The 16,205-nt window shown below is 42.8% G+C and overlaps 1 protein-coding gene across 3 annotated transcripts in view; it reads left to right on the top strand.

The window, feature by feature from the left end:
- The window catches only part of LOC130872484 (glutathione S-transferase A2-like), a 33,683-nt gene that overhangs the window by 12,003 nt on the left and 5,475 nt on the right, over window positions 1–16,205 (top strand). Inside the window, exons 1-3 of one of the 3 annotated variants that reach the window (XM_057766466.1) lie at window positions 600–622; window positions 5,336–5,441; window positions 11,874–11,925. In XM_057766466.1, the coding sequence (XP_057622449.1) occupies window positions 5,355–5,441; window positions 11,874–11,925 (139 nt within the window). In that variant the 5' untranslated portion in view covers window positions 600–622; window positions 5,336–5,354. Of the gene's footprint in view, window positions 1–599; window positions 623–3,059; window positions 3,085–5,335; window positions 5,442–11,873; window positions 11,926–16,205 lie in introns of those variants that run through there. The other 2 variants (XM_057766465.1, XM_057766467.1) reach the window with 2 other exon arrangements.

Genomic DNA, 16,205 nt, shown 5'->3' on the forward strand with positions numbered 1-16,205 from the left:
TATTCCTAGGTGGCCTGGAACTCCTTCTACAGATCAGATGACCTTGATGGACCCCTTCTGCTTCTGCTGGCCATGGGTTGAGGTTACAGGCACATGCCACTGTTGTTTATCAGCTCCTTCCATCAGGGCAGACAGCTCAGTAGTTAAGGGCACTCGTTCTAGAGGAGGACTCATTCACTTTCCAGCATTGACAAGGTGTAACTCCAGCTTCAGGGTATCTGAAGCCCTCCTCTCTGGGCAACAGGCACATGTTAGTGCACAGGCATACAGGCAGGCAAACCACTGTATATGTGAACTAAATAGAGAAAGAAAGAAAAAGAACAAAACCAAAAATCTTTGGAGAAACAGAGGTGGTCCTAGCTGGAAATAAATAAATATGAGTCTAGAATAGCTGTACTGTAGAAAGAAGACTCAAGCTGCTTTCTATTGCATAGGACCCTGTGGGAAATCATATGTTGAGAAAAAAAAAAAACAAGATTGATTTGCTTTATTTTGCAAAAAAAAAAATCTTTATTCAATTTATCAGAAAATAATAAGGAGGCCTTGTACTGAGCCAGTGGTCATTCTTCAGTGACTGGATTCTTGAGACAGAGGATGAGGGGATCAGAAGGAAAAGAGACAGGTAAGTTTAGATGGGGGAAGTCTTACACAAGCTATGTCTTAAGCCAAGGAAGCTTATTAAAAAGTACAGCATCTTTTATGCTATTGTTCAGGGAAAAATGGGACAAAGTCAGCAGGTGGCTAATCAATAATGTGCACAAAGGGAACACAGGGTTTCTCAAGAGCATTAGAGACAGAGCACACAGTAGCCTTGGAACTGATAACTCAAATCTCTTCAGGAGAAGCAACCACGTTCCCAGGAACCAAAATCTAGACTCCTTCGAGGTCCAGGTCTCCTCCCCAGGCTGGCCTTGCCAAGTCCACTCCTGAGCAAGGTCACAAAGCTAGGTTCCTTTTGTCCTCTCATCACGTCTTCTGGGAAAGCCTTAGATTGTTGGACTGTCACCAAGGCCCAAGACATGCTTCTAAAACATGGCTAGCCCTCTTCACACAAATGCATAGAGGCAAAGAGAGACAGCCTCAGAGAGAGATGACACAGGGGTGTTGGTGTCCAAATAACTGTCACACAGGGAAAGAGTATTTGGGGGTGCTATGCTTTGAACTTTTCTTTTCCATGTTGGCTCTAGCCCGTGCCCTTGGGAGCATGCCAGAACAAATATTACCTCCAAGCCACACTCCCAGCCCTGTAAACTTTTCTCCAGAGACAGTTATTTCAAAGAATGCATTTGTAGAACGTGCTCCGTTTTTATTAGAAATAAAGTTTAGGATTTGTATCAAAGAACTTTTACATTTGTTATTTCAGAGGTGGGACATGATGGGCCACTAGAATGTCCTTTCTACACCTGCACATGGTGACACATCTCAAGCACTAAAGGGAAGGTTGTCACACACTCACAGAGGGTTTCCAGTGTGTTGCACGCTTGGCCAGCCTTGGGGACTCAGAACCAAGCCCTGGAGAGCTCCTTGCTCAGGGCTTTGTGCTGTCTGGACAGGGACCTGATGGGGGAGCCCAGCATGTGGATGGAGAGGAGCAGCCCCAGCTGAAGTAATGGTGAGTGCGGAGCCTGGGCTGCAGAAAGACTAAAGTGCAGGAAGGCTAGGAGAACAGGGACATGGTCCCAGGAAAATGGCACCACAGCCAGGCAGCTGAGGGCTCCCTTCCCTTCAGGACAGGGATAATGGACTCAGTTTTGAGGCAACAGCACCCTCAGCAGAGCTCCAGACTCAGCCCTTGCTGTGCACTTGAGATCTCCAGTTCTCCCCAGCAAGTCTCCACAGTGCTCTCCTGGGACACTCGCCTTCCCCACAGGTTTTCTTTCTTCCTCTCCCAGGAGCTCGCTGCCTGTGACATGGACTCTTTCATGAGCTGTGTCAGACACAACTCTTCCCTGGAACTGACTGACACACGGACATGAGACCCTGTGCTGTACACATGCACATCACCCTGGAGGGCAGCACTGCTGCTTTGCCAGCTGTTTGTAGAGCAGTGGAGCAGATTCTACAGCTGAGGAGAAATTAGCAGTGCACACCAGGATACAAAGGGGCCAGCCCTGGACACTGGAGGGTGTGCAGACTCAGGCAGTGACACGCATCTCTGAAGTCACGGAGGTCAGCATGCAATGATTAATAACCCGAGACCTATGGACCAATGATTATAACTAAAATCACAAGTGAATTTGTGGGTCTGTGAGTGAAGTCAGTGACAGATCCCCTTGTTTGTGGATAAGAGCTCTGAGTCTGAACTTACATGAAAGTATCAGAAATTCTCAGTGCCTTAGAAATGCCATTGCTAATGGTGACATGACAGCTTTCCCACAGCAGGAACTGCAGGGATGCACAGATGCACAGAGACCCAGAGCATGCTGGGACAGTGTGCTGATGGTCATCCAGGTGAAGTTGAGTGTAAATTGTGAAATTCCTTTCTGCCCTTCAGCTCCAGATTAAAACAGGACAAAGGTTGAGACAAATATTCTATTACAGGACTTTAACATTCTCATCAGATACAGTAAGCAGGGGACATTGTAACCTGAACTTCAACTTAGCCTTGAAGTGAGGCAATGTGTTAATTATGTAATTTAAGACTACTTCACAAACTTTCCCCAAATTCAGTATGTGTAAGTCACATCATAGTTGAGTGTTCCGTGGTTGACTCTGTGACACCATTCATGCTTCTAGCTCAGTCCTCCCTCCCATGTTTCTTCTGTCCTGAGCAACGTGCTTCATTAGGGTTGTTTACAAGAACACGCATGAGAGGTTAATTAGAGACACAGGAGCATTAAATCAATGAAAACATTGAAGGATTCAGATCTTCAGGAGAGGGTGGTGGCTTGCGAGCCCCTCCGTGATTTGTCAGTCTATCATGAAACTCTGGATACTGAACTCAGTGGGAGTCAGTGGGAGTGGCTGCTCCCTATTGGTCTCCACCCCCTTGATAAGAATGGTCAACTTACTAAAGTAGCTTCCATACTCTTCTGAAGCAAGAGTTGGGGAGCTGAGCAGAGGAGAAATCTGGACTCTCACTAGGTCAGTTCTCTCTTATAACCTGTGTAACAAGTTCCATGTGTGTGTCAGTAGAAAACAGCTTTTCCAGGTTCTATTTAGCATGCATTAGTTGTACAAAGGAGCTGGTTTTATTATGTAATTTCACCTTATATATATATACTTTTATCATATACACTGCTCAGTACCATTACTTTACTTGCATTTGATTCTGGTTCATCTGAATTATTTTATTACTGAATGTTGAGTAGCAAGCTATTTCTCCTCCTCTCTTCCTTCTCTCTTTCTGTCCTCCCTCCCTTCCTCCATTCCTCTTTAGCCATTTCTCCTCTCTTCCTTCTCTTTTTCTGTCATCTGTCCCCTCCTCCATTCCTCCTTCCCCATTACTCCCTTTGTCCTCTGTCCTGGTTTTCATTCTTCCCTTCTTCTGGTCCTTCCTTTCTCCTCCTCCTCCAGTGTCACTGAGCTAAAGAGTGGGGTTTAAGGTATTTACAAGGGAATCTATACGTGTGGGATTTAGGACAGTGAGGAGTAGACTTGGATTGTGCTTTCAGGCAAACCTGAGATCAATAACGTTCTTCTCTTGAACTGTGTTCCAGTCTCACAGAGAACGTGCAGATTCCTCTCACTTGAGAACTTGAATTCACCCAGACTCTCCCAGGCTTCCCTCCCAAAGTCCTTCCCCAGTTAGGATTTCTACCACATTTGTTTGTGTCCTGTGGATTCTGATTGCTTTGATGATCCTGTTTAAATAGCAGAGTAGCAAGTTTCATACTTAGAATTTTTTACTTTATTACTATCTTAATATTTAATTACAAACAACACAACCTGTTTTTACATGGTAATCCCAAGAAAGCAAATGAAAAAAAAGTGTGAATCTTGAACTATTGAACCATGAAATGTCTGAGGAATGTAGACTGAACTTTGCATCATTCACCAGAGAGAAGGATGTTTATGTATTTCTTCTGTGATCACAGCTGTGTGTATAAGGAAATGAGTGCGAGACCAGAAAACAGTTTAAAATTCTGTAGGAAGACATGGTAGGAAGAAATGAGCCTGTAGAGGAATGAGGTTAAACCCAATCTCTGACCCTCAGCCATTATGCAGCCAACCCTATGCTAAGGTTCAAGGCGTTCATCACTAATCTGGAGACCAGCGGACTCTGTCTGAGTCAATGTGCAGCTCTAAAACCGGGAGGTTAAAGGTTCTGCAGTATGGGGAGGGATCTGAAAGCCTCAGCATTTCAGAGTCCCTGTAAAGTCCCAGTATTGAACTCTCCAGGGCAAAGGAGAGTTCACGGAGAAAACAGGGAAAAGCAAACAGAAAGACAAAAAGAACAGAGCATTATACAATGCTGTAGGAAACTGTCAGGTGCCCAAGAGAAGCGGCTGTGACCTGAGGGCAGAGAGGCCGATGTCTGAGGGGTCAGAATATTGCTGAGGCCTGGTGATGCTGAACTGGTAGGAGGAGCCCACAGCCCTGGAGACCTGATGTCTTCTTGTAGCCTTCCTAGCCACTTCAGCCATGGGCACTTACACACACACACACACACACACACACTTATACACACAAATGCACACATTCATGCATGCACGCACACACAAGTAGAGTGTTTTTAAAAGGCAGCCTCTGAAATTTCCTATCACATCACAAGTTGAAGAAACTGCCCATGACCCATGATGCTGACTTACAGCCCATGAGCAGCAGGACCCAGTATGTGGGTTCCCTGTGCAGGAACTAAGCTGCGCTCGCCAGGGTTTCCTCCTCACGTGACTGTCTACACATCTATCTCTCCTGTAGACTGGAAACAGGGGCAGCTCCTCACCTGCAAACTCTGTGGTGATTACATGCAGTTCGCATGAGCAACTGCCCGTTATGTGCTGTGCACCAAAGGCAGTGACTCACTGTGATATGAAGTTGATGCATCAACTACCGCCTTCTGGACCCTAGAACAGGATCCAGTCTAGCAGTGGGAAACAGACCTGCAACCAGGAGATGGGCCCTTCTCCTGTGGGGAGAACAAGAGTTTGGCACAGCCAGGGCAACATGAAGCCATCAAAGCTTCTGAAATGAGCAGCCCAGGAGCTAGAAGACTGGGGAGGGACTTTGTCTCATCCCCTCCATGATGGCTCTGCTTTCTGGGTGAAAAATTAGTCAATAGACCTTCCTGGATCTTGCAAAAGAAGGCAGACCACCCTTCCCTAGTGCTGTATTATTGACCATATCCCAGAGCACAGTCTCCCAGGGATTGATCTCTTTGCTTTTCCATTCACAGTGAAACCACAGCTGCAGCCATGGCTGGGAAACCCGTGCTTTACTACTACCATGCCCGTGGCAAAATGGAGTGCATCAGGTGGCTCCTGGCTGCAGCAGGGGTGGAGGTAGGTTGTGCATTGCTCTTCTGTGCCAGGACCTAAGATAAGTCTAAATACTTCTCTAAGCTGAGAAGCTCCACACCGGGAAAACTGTACACAAAATAAAGTTCAATGGTAATCTTGATGTACTGAGAAGGAGATGAACTGTTTTATTTAAATGATAACTTTACTATGCTTTATACCAAAACCTCATTCACTTAAAAACTGTTTTAAGGAGAAAAATATATCAGTAATTACTCATTGGGTTAATTAGCTATTTGAGTTGTATCAAGTAATATAATGAGACATACAGAATTAGAAACTTGAATACTGATAATTAGGCAATAGTAATTGATTATTTCAGGTCATGGCATGATATTTTGATTTGAGGTGTGACACCATTCTTTTAAAAAGAGTATACTGTGAATTTTTTTTTTTTTTCGAGACAGGGTTTCTCTGTAGCTTTGGTTCCTGTCCTGGAACTAGCTCTTGTAGACCAGGCTGGCCTCGAACTACTGTGAATTTGTGATAGGGACATGTGACACCTCAGATGTGTCTGACATTAAGGTCACAGTCACAGAGAAGATGGGCAGAGATGAACCCGGTGGACATTATTTGGGGGTTATTGCAGCTGGTGAATGACGGGTGGAGGATCTTTGCATCTTGTGTGTAGTTTTACAGAGTAGAACCAGAAATTTCCATGATAAAATTGGTTTCAAGGGGACAGGAGACTGAAGTGATGGCTCAGTGGTCAAAATCCCATGGTGTCCTTGCAGAGGACCCACACAGGCTGCTCACAACTGCCCGTTGCTCTAGCCTCAGAGGGTGCCCACGACTCTGGCCTGCATGAGCCCTTAACACGGCCTCCCCCGCACTCCTATAAAATAAAAACTGTAAAAAGGGGTAAATAATACAAGAGACGTTCAATAGAGTTAAGTTAAAGATAAACAGGAAAAATGGGAGCCCTGACACAGAAGACAGAAACACACTGCTTGCCACAGTCCAGCACACTCAGTAATCAGTTTGTAGAGACTTTCAAATGCCCGGTGCAGGGCTGGTCGGGAGGGTATAGGTAGGATGTAAAGCAGAGGTTCCATCTTCAGGTGGCCCCACATCTGTGAGCTTTCAGAAGTGAGAGAGTGGTCCAAGTGAGCGTGGAAGCAAAATTCTGAGGTTAAATGTTTTGCTTTCCAGCTTTAGGGCAGAAAATTCTGGTAGATGTTAGTGCTGCCCTCTAGAGGTGTCACTGGGAAAAACACTTCCCAGCTCACTCCAGGGGAGCTCAGCTGTTGGTACTTCCTGAGAGGAAGTCCTGGAAGCTGCCTGAGATCTTGTCCTCCTCAGTCAGGAGCAGAATGGGAAGGGTAAAAGATGCAGTGGTGTCCTGTGAAGGCGGCTTTGGTGTCCTCCCTCAGAGTCATGGCAGCGTGTTTCCCTCAGCTGTGGAATCCACCTCCATTCCTAACCCAACAGGGCTTCAGCTGAACCTTTCTGAACGAAGGAGTGCATAAGAACCGAGACAAGCTAGTGTCAGCCTAGGAGGATTCTTTAATTACATGAATAGCTGTGTGCCAGTGTCTGTACGCCAGCTCTGTGGCTCAGGAGATATTCTAAGCCACTGGACTGTTGATTCAGCTCACGAGGAGGGGGTGGGGCGTCTGCACAAGCCTTCCACTTCCGTGTCCATAGTGACTGAGAAGGCAGTGGGCAGAGGCCGCTAGAGACCGTGGCTCAGACCTTCCAGCTCAGTGTGCCCACAGGCTGCCACTGTCATCATCCCCCTCTCACCCACCAAGCCCATCACAGTTCAGCCACCTCTGTGATGACTGTCACCACTCCCTGCACCTCTCCGAGTGCTGTGCACGTTGTTGACGTCATTTCATTGTCTGTCAGTCCAGTCTGTGGGGTTATAGGATCGTCCGCAAACTGTCTCACCACGCAGGGTTGAAGCTGATTTTCTACCTTCCGTGATTGAGAAATTTCTTTAAACTTTTTAAACTGTGAAAGGAAAAGAGTGGTTTAAAGTACTCTAGACAACTGGAGAGATGGTTAGGTAGCTAAAGATTAAACTACATGTGTTTGGATCCCAGGAACCCAGATAAAAGGCCATAGTGGATTGTCACTGGGTATGTGTACCCTCATTCAAAAACATGTAAGACTCATCCATAAAGCACATATTTTAAGAATACTGCAGTGACCCCAGGGTGTAAGCACCTTTGATATAGGTCTCGAGTGATGGCTTGGCTATTCAGAGTTCTTATTGCATATGTAGGCTGTCAAGGACCGACCTCGACAAAATCCCTCTTGCCAAGGTAGGGGCACGGGAATTTAGAAATATAAGACTATGAAGATGCATAGAAATTAATAATATAGAAACCATAGAATAATAGTGGTCGGATACTCCAGTGATTACTGAAAATTTGCCTCTGTTTATTTTTCCATAGCTTTTATACCCAATGTAAATGGGGGTGGGGGAGGAGGGAGGTAACAAAAGACTTTATTAACATGATACAAAGGACAACTCAAACAGTCAGTCACTTTAACACTCTGAGACATCCGATCATTAGCTTTTTGATGTCTAGGTAGCAAAACTGCCCTAGATCATGTATCCTGAAGGCCGCCCCTCCCCAGGTAACCTCATAGTTACAAAAGAAAGAGCAGAAGTACCTGTCATGATTAAATGGGGCTATATTAATGTCAAAAGAATCAAGCAATCACATCCTGCGTTGGGACATGCAATTATACTTGTTGATCATTTGAGCAACCTCCAACTCTCTGACTGTCAGACAAGGTGGAAATCGGCCTAGATTTTAGGGCCTCCACAGTACACAATCTACTATTGTTCCCAGCACCCACATGAAGCTAATAACTGCTCATTGATGGAGGAAAGTCATTGGTTAAATAATAAAGAAACTGCCTAGGCCCATTTATAGGCCAGCCCTTAGGTGGGTGGAGTAAACAGACAGGATGCTGGGAGAAAGAAGCCGAGTCAGGAGTCGCCATGATTCTCCCACTCCAGACAGATGCAGGTTAAGATCTTCCCTGGTAAGCCAGCCCATGGTGCTACAGAGAATATTAGAAATGGGTTAGATCAATATGTAAGAGCTAGCCAATAAGAGGCTGGAAATAATGGGCCAGGCAGTGATTAAAAGAATACAGTTTCCGTGCAATTATTTCGGGGCATAAGCTAGCCATGTGGGCGGCCGGGTGCCGGGGACGCAGCCCCGCCGCTCTTATTACAACAGAGTGGCACCCAACGTGCTAATGAACTCCACGTAAAACCTGAGAGGGCTTAAAAAGAACATAGAGAGAATTTAAGACAGCTTTTTGCTGTTTGTGGGTTGCGTGCGGCAAAGAAATTGTCCTGACTCAACAACAGGAAAAAACTGGCTGTTTTAAATGCCGGCTTTCTGGGCTGTGCCGCCATTGCGATCTCTGTCTGGCTCCTGCAGGAGACAGAGCTTTTGAATGGAGCATTTGGAGTAAAGTGCTACGGCTTGCTTGATGGCAATGTGGACTGCTGTGTGCCTGGAACTGTGTGTGACTCAGGGGCACCAAATGGCTCTGATGCAGGAGCGGCTCAGCTCCGCCATGTGGAACTCTGCTGGTCTCAGGCAGGAACTACCGTAATTACCATAATAACAGCGCAGTTAAGGTTTAGACTGGGCAGGACACAGGCGGTACCGTATTACCTGTACATGGTGCAACTTAAGTTTTTAAGAAGTGCTTAACATTTTAAGAAATGCTCCTGGATAGTAAAAAAATTACAGATTCACAATAAAACAGATTCAGACATAAAAGACCACAGTGTTGGTGCCTGTACGTAGGCTTGAGAGAGAGAAAAAACAAATATAGAGAATAAAGTTAATGGTTTAAAAAAAAAAAAGGTAAAGTCTTTAAAGAGACAGAGTACAGATAGTTGTAGATTAAAAGAAATAAAGAAAAATAAGCCACGTAAAAATGGAAAATTCACAGAGAGTCTGGATTTTTTGTATTATTGTGTTTTCTTTAAAATTTTTGACTGTAAAGGAGCTAAGTACAGAGAGACATTTCATTATATGGGCTGCCAAGCTAAACCAGAGTGGATATAAGGGTATTATGATTTCAGAATATGGGTCTAAGGATATGATGCTTTGGAGAGGGTCTTCTTTTGTTTTCACAGAGGATGAGACTCTGTGGATTGCGTCTATCCCAATATGGTATGATAGACCACGCCCTCCTGAAAGGTTGCTGTGAACACCTTCAGAAAATTACTTCATTCAACTGCCGACTGAGATGACCCTGACACACAGGTTACACCATGAAAGATCTGAATACAACGCCCCCATTCAGCAGGAAGCAGTTTGGAGAGAAAAACTGCGCCCATGTTCCCAAATATGGTTTATAAATGTTCTTTTACATTTAAAGGGGGATATGATATAGATATGAATAATTTGCATTGGTGTGGATTTTAAGGTCAATTTTGTTATATGTATATGCATATTTCTAATCTTGATTAAGGTATTGTGATTGTATAGTTCATTTAAAAATGTAATATATATATAGGTTGTTAATGGATAATCATCGATAATAGTCAAGTTTGTAGTCATGTTAGTTAGATTTTCTGGATATATAGAGACATATTTCAATTACATAGGTATTCTTCATATCTTTCAAAGACTACAGAATATGGCATTTTAAATGTTTTAATAACTTAGGGCTTTTCATGACAATGAGACACATCTGCTCCTGGCAGCACCAATCTACTTCAAGAGGAAGATGGGCATCGAAGAGGCTCCTTATGGAGTTTGATAGCCATTTGGGCAAGAAACTGCTCTTGCCTGGACTGTTGCATAAACTGGACACAGAGAACCCGCAGAAAGAGGACTGCTGAACTTGCCTAAAGGTGAGATGGCTTTTCGGGGTTCCTGACTCCTAAAAGAGTCTGTGAGACATTCTGCAGGACACAGCAAAAAGTGACTGAACTGTCTTTGGAATTTCCTGCTTCATGAAAATGTCTGCTGGATACTATGGGCCTGTAGGCCGAAGATGGATGCCCCAACGGTACAAAAGAACTTTGGGTGACTGTCCAGGCAATGAGATGTCTCTGTCATTTCTAGAGTTTTGGATCTCTTGTTTGCTTAGGTAATATTATATCCTTCTGGAGTCTTTGATGGAGTTAAAGAATGGTTAGTTATAGTTATAGTTTTCCTTAGTTATGATAAAAGATAAAATAGATATAAATATTGTAACTGTAATTCTTGCTTGATAACTGTTTTACTATATGTAATCTTACTATGTTAAAATGAAAGCCTTTTTTTGTTTAAACAGAAAAAGGGGAAATGATGGAGGAAAGTCATTGGTTAAATAATAAAGAAACTGCCTAGGCCCATTTATAGGCCAGCCCTTAGGTGGGTGGAGTAAACAGACAGGATGCTGGGAGAAAGAAGCCGAGTCAGGAGTCGCCATGATTCTCCCACTCCAGACAGATGCAGGTTAAGATCTTCCCTGGTAAGCCAGCCCATGGTGCTACAGAGAATATTAGAAATGGGTTAGATCAATATGTAAGAGCTAGCCAATAAGAGGCTGGAAATAATGGGCCAGGCAGTGATTAAAAGAATACAGTTTCCGTGCAATTATTTCGGGGCATAAGCTAGCCATGTGGGCGGCCGGGTGCCGGGGACGCAGCCCCGCCGCTCTTATTACAACAGCTCATCACTCCATCTCCAACTGAATCTCTATTCACATGTAAAAGACCACACATAGACACAAGACACACATCCACAAAGACACGCACACAATTAAAATTAGTAAAACTAAATCCTGAAGAAAAGAAACCCAGGTAATCATGGGCCCATACCATGTACCTTGAAATGCGACACAGAAAGTTCTATTCTATTCTCATTGGACTTAACAGGTTTTCCTGAGAGCCCAAAATCTCAAAGTCAGCTTTCTCATGCTGGTTCTCCAGTGAGATCACTCTTTTTTTGTTGTTTGTTTGTTCATTTTTGGAGACAGGGTTTCTCTGTATCCTGTTAATGGATCTCTGGAGCCTGTCCTGGAACTTACTCTGTAGATGAGGCTAGCCTCAAACTCAGAGAGACATGCCTGATTTTTCTTCCTGAGTGCTAAGATTAAAGGCATGGGTCACCTCTGCCCTGCATAGATCACTCCTTTCTTAGGGTCTATGCATAGATGGTGAGGTCAGGGTGGAGGAACACTACAAGATTGAGTACCTTTGTTGTGATCAACACCCTTTTGTTGATGGATCTAATCTAAATTCCAAGTGACCATGATCAGTCTCCTTTGTATATACTGTATGTTTTATCTTCTGTGAATGTACTACCAGACACAGTCAGCTCAAACTCAAAGATCTCCAGTGATACAGAATGTTCTACCAGACACAGATTGTTCGATTTCGAAAGTCTACAATGATACAGAATGGACTAACAAGAATGCCTTTACTTTTTCTGCTTCCAGTTTGAAGAAAAGTTAATGGAAACTTCAGAAGATTTGGAAAAGTTAATAAAAGGTAACACCAAGTATCTGTATGTCCTCCATGTGGTACCTACTAGATGGTTTACCATGTTGACTGATGTTTCTCTCCCACCAGGTCCCACATCCATTTAGTCCCAAATAAACACAAAGAGGCCTACATTACTTATAAACTGATTTGCCTATTATCTCAGGCTTCTTATGAACTCTTTTAACTTATATTAGCCCATAATTCTTGTCTCTATTAGCAACATGGCTTGGTACCTTTTCGGCAAGGCTGTGACATCATGCTTGCTCTGTGTCTGGATGACGGCTGCAGACTGAGTCCTCTTCCCAGAATTCTCATTGCCCCGCCTCTACTTCCTGCCTGGCTACTGACCAACCAGCATTTATTTAAAATACAAGTGACAGGGTACAGACCATTGTCCCACAGTACCCCCCTTTTTATAAACAAGAACTCTAAATAAAATCTCCTTTGTTTAGCTTTTCTCTTGACCATTATCCACAACAACTTGTAATCAACATTCTAAACAAAGGCAAACCTACATAATCCATTTTTGGGGAATGTGGATATAGCTTTTTAGGATACCTCCTGTTGATTGGGGGCGCTGCTAATCTTATGGGGACCTAAAGAAAATTTAGAATTATGATTAAGTCCTGACTGGAGTATCCTGTGAGGCTTGAATATCTCAGGCAGCAGTCTTTGAACTGTTCTGGATGTAGAACTCAGACATCTGGGCCATTCCTCCTATCAGAGATTTCTCAGGTGGTCTTCCTTGGTCAAGCCTGATATTTCTTAATGCAGAATGAATCCACAGTCCCTCATTTCCTGTAGAAACAAAAACAAAACCTCTCCTCCAAAGTAACATATCTTTTGACTTCAATTTTTAACTCAAGGTATTTTCAAAATATCTTGGATTAATTCAGCAGCATTTATAAACAAATGTCTTTTAGCAGCTGTTATTCCTTCCTCAGCCATCAAACAGTTTAAAGACAACACAATAACATACAGTATCCAGACTCTCTGTGTATTTTTAATCTTTACATGGCTTTATTTTAACCTCTATTTATTTTATTTTTAATTTTTGGCTTTTTGAGACAGGGTTTCTCTGTGTATCTTTGACTGTCCTGGAATTCACTCTGTAGATCAGGTTGTCCTTGAACTCACAGAGGTCTGCCTGCCTCTGCCTCCCAAGTGTTGGGATTAAAGGTGTGTGCCTAAAATTCACTTAAGAACCTAAGAAAGCTTAAAAAGGAATTCTAGACACAAAAGAACAGAGTTAAGCATGGCTTTTGGTAGCCACAAATTTTTTTTTCTAGATGGACTTATAGTGAGCAAGGCACTGCAGGGCACAGTAAAAACTACACAGCTTCTTTAAAAAACAAAAACCTGCAGCTTTCTGGACCGTGCTGCCAGCATGAACTCTGACAAGGTCCATCTACAGAGCATTTGAGTGGTGTCTGTGATCAGACTGCTACAACTTGCTTAATGGCAACATAGACTGGCTGTATGCCTAAAAATGGGGCACTGTGCATGGCTCTCAGAGGCAGCAAACAGCTTGGTCATGCTGAACTGGGTAGAGCAAGCAGGCAGGGCCATATTTTCTCTAGTAATTCATAAGCAATGCTTAAGTTCATAAGAAGGGCTTAGCATTTTAAGAAGTGCTCCTGGACAGTAAAGAATTACAGATACACAATAGGACATATTCAGACATAAAAGACCTCTAAATGAGCCACAGTGTTTAAAAAATATATGTAGGCTTGAAACAGAGAAGAAAACGAATATAGAGAGTTATAAAAATGAAATAGTTTAAAAAAGTAAAGTCTTCAAAGAGGCAGAATATAGTCAGTCATAGATTAAAAGGAATAAAGAAAAATAAGCCATATAAAGATGGAAAATTCACAGAATGGATTATGTATATTATTGTGTTTTCTTTAATTTTTTTGACTATTAAGGAGCCAAGTACAGAGAGACATTTCATTGTATGGGCTGCTAAGCTAAACCAGCATGTATATTATAAAGGTATCTTGGCTTCAGAATTTGGGTCTAAGGATATGTTGCTTTGGAAAAGAGGTTCTTCTTTTGTTTCCACAGTGGATGAGAATCTGTGGATTGCTTCCAGGTGTCATCTTGGACACCCCTCAAAAAATTACTTTGCCCAACTGCTGACTGAGATGAACCTAGCACACAGGATACACCATGAAAGACCTGACCAATAGTGCCCCAATCAGCAGGAAGTAGTCTGGACAACTAGACCCATATTCTCAAATATTGTTTATAAATGCTTGTTTATATTTAAAGGGGGATATGCTATAGAGTTGGATACTTTGCATTGCTATAGATCTTGGCTTGATATAACTTTAAGGTTAATCTTGTTATGCTGTGTATATGTATTTCTGTTCTTGAGTAAGGTATTGTGTTTATGTAGCTCATTTAAAAATAGAATGTATAATTAAATAGTCATCTATAATAGTCAAGCTTGTAGTCATGTTAGTTAGATTTTCCAGATGTACAGAGATGTATTTCAAATGGATAGGGATCCTTCAAATCTTTGAAAGGCTACAGAAAATGGCATTTAAAGTGCTTTAAGAACTTAGGACTTTTTATGACAATGAGACACATATGCTCCTGGCAATACCAATCTACTTCAAGAGAAAGATGGACAGTGAAGAGGCTCCTTATAGAGTTGGTTAGCCATTTGGGCAAGAAACTGCTCTTGCCTGGACTGCTTGATGAACTGGACATGCAGTACCCACAGAGAAATGACTGCTAAACTTACCTAAAGGTGAGATGGTCCTTCAGGGTTACTGCTTCATGAAAGAGTCTGCAAGACATTCTGCAGGGCACAAAAGAAAGTGACTAACAAATTGCCAATCTAGGCAGAACTGTCTTTGAAATTCCTGCTTCCTGGAAAAGTCTGCTGGATACTATGGGCCTGTAAGCTGAAGATGGATACCCCAATTGTACAAAAGAAGTTTGGGTGACTGTCTAGGCAGTGGGATGTCTCTGTCAATTCTAGAGTTTTGGAACTTGTTTACAATGTGCTTAGGTAATATTATATTTATCAGGAGTTTTTGATGGAGTTGAAGAATTGATAATTATAGTTTTTCTTAGTTATTATAAAAGAGAAAGTAGATATAAATATTGTAACTAATTCTTGCTTGATAACTGTTTTGTTATATGTAATTTTACTATATTAAAGTTAAAACCTTCCATTGCACTTAAACAGGAAAGGGGAGATGATGTGGGATTCTCCTCTGTATGCAGTGAATATCATTGGTAAAGAAAGAACTGCTTTGGGCCTATAGTGGAGCTATAAGGGAACAGAGCTAGGTGGGGAATGCTGAGAGAAAGGAGGGGGAGTTAGAGAGAAGCAATGGAGCCACCATCTAAGACAGACGTGCTGAAACTTTGCATGAGGTAGGCCACAACCTCATGGTGATGCACAGATTAATAGGGACAGGTTAAATTAATATGTAAGAGTTAGCCAATAAGAAGCTAGAGCAAATGGGCCAAGCAGTGATTTAATTAATACAGTTTCTGTGTGATTATTCCAGGACTGAATGACTGGGAATCAACAAGCAGCTTCCTCCAACATTACCAGAAGGTGATGTTGGTGGGTGATGGGTGGGAACAGTCAGGAATGGCAGAGGGATGTGATGGAGATGGTGGGGCTCCTTGAAGGGTCTGAAAATGGAGACAGTGATAAAAGTGGATTGCAGATTTCTACAAGAATTTGTCTGGGGGCTTCGGAATAAATGTTTTCTCACTCTTTCTGCATCAGAGTGAGCTATTTCATTCAAACTTCTTCTCACTGACTTATATCAGACCCACAAGGTCCAATAACCTCACAAGTACATGACCATTGATTAAATCACAGGAGGAAAAGCATCTGGGATGATTTTCTTGAGCGTTTTCATCATAGCTACTGACAAATCACTATCACCTCATAAGAACTGTAGGAACTCATGGTGGCTCACTACATAAGAAACTGTCACACATCACCTTAATGTCATGACAATGATGAGATTGTCAAGCATAATAGTTCTGCTTTCATGGTGGCTCTCTGCTGTCCCTCCTCATCTTCCACATGTATCCAGGAACATGAACTGACATAAAAACATGCACTAGAAATATAATATGTGTCTGGATAGGAAATAAAGATGGATGTGAGAAGCTCAAAAGCCAAAAGAAGATGGGGGAGACAGCGAGGAAACAGAAGCTAAAAGTAAGTGGGGTTCAGCTTGAAAGACTGAGAGCCAATCATTTATCTTTCCTCTGCATGATCAGACACTTCAATACAACTTTTCTGCTCC

Source organism: Chionomys nivalis, chromosome 4 (assembly GCF_950005125.1).
Source record: "Chionomys nivalis chromosome 4, mChiNiv1.1, whole genome shotgun sequence".
NCBI lineage: Eukaryota > Metazoa > Chordata > Mammalia > Rodentia > Cricetidae > Chionomys > Chionomys nivalis.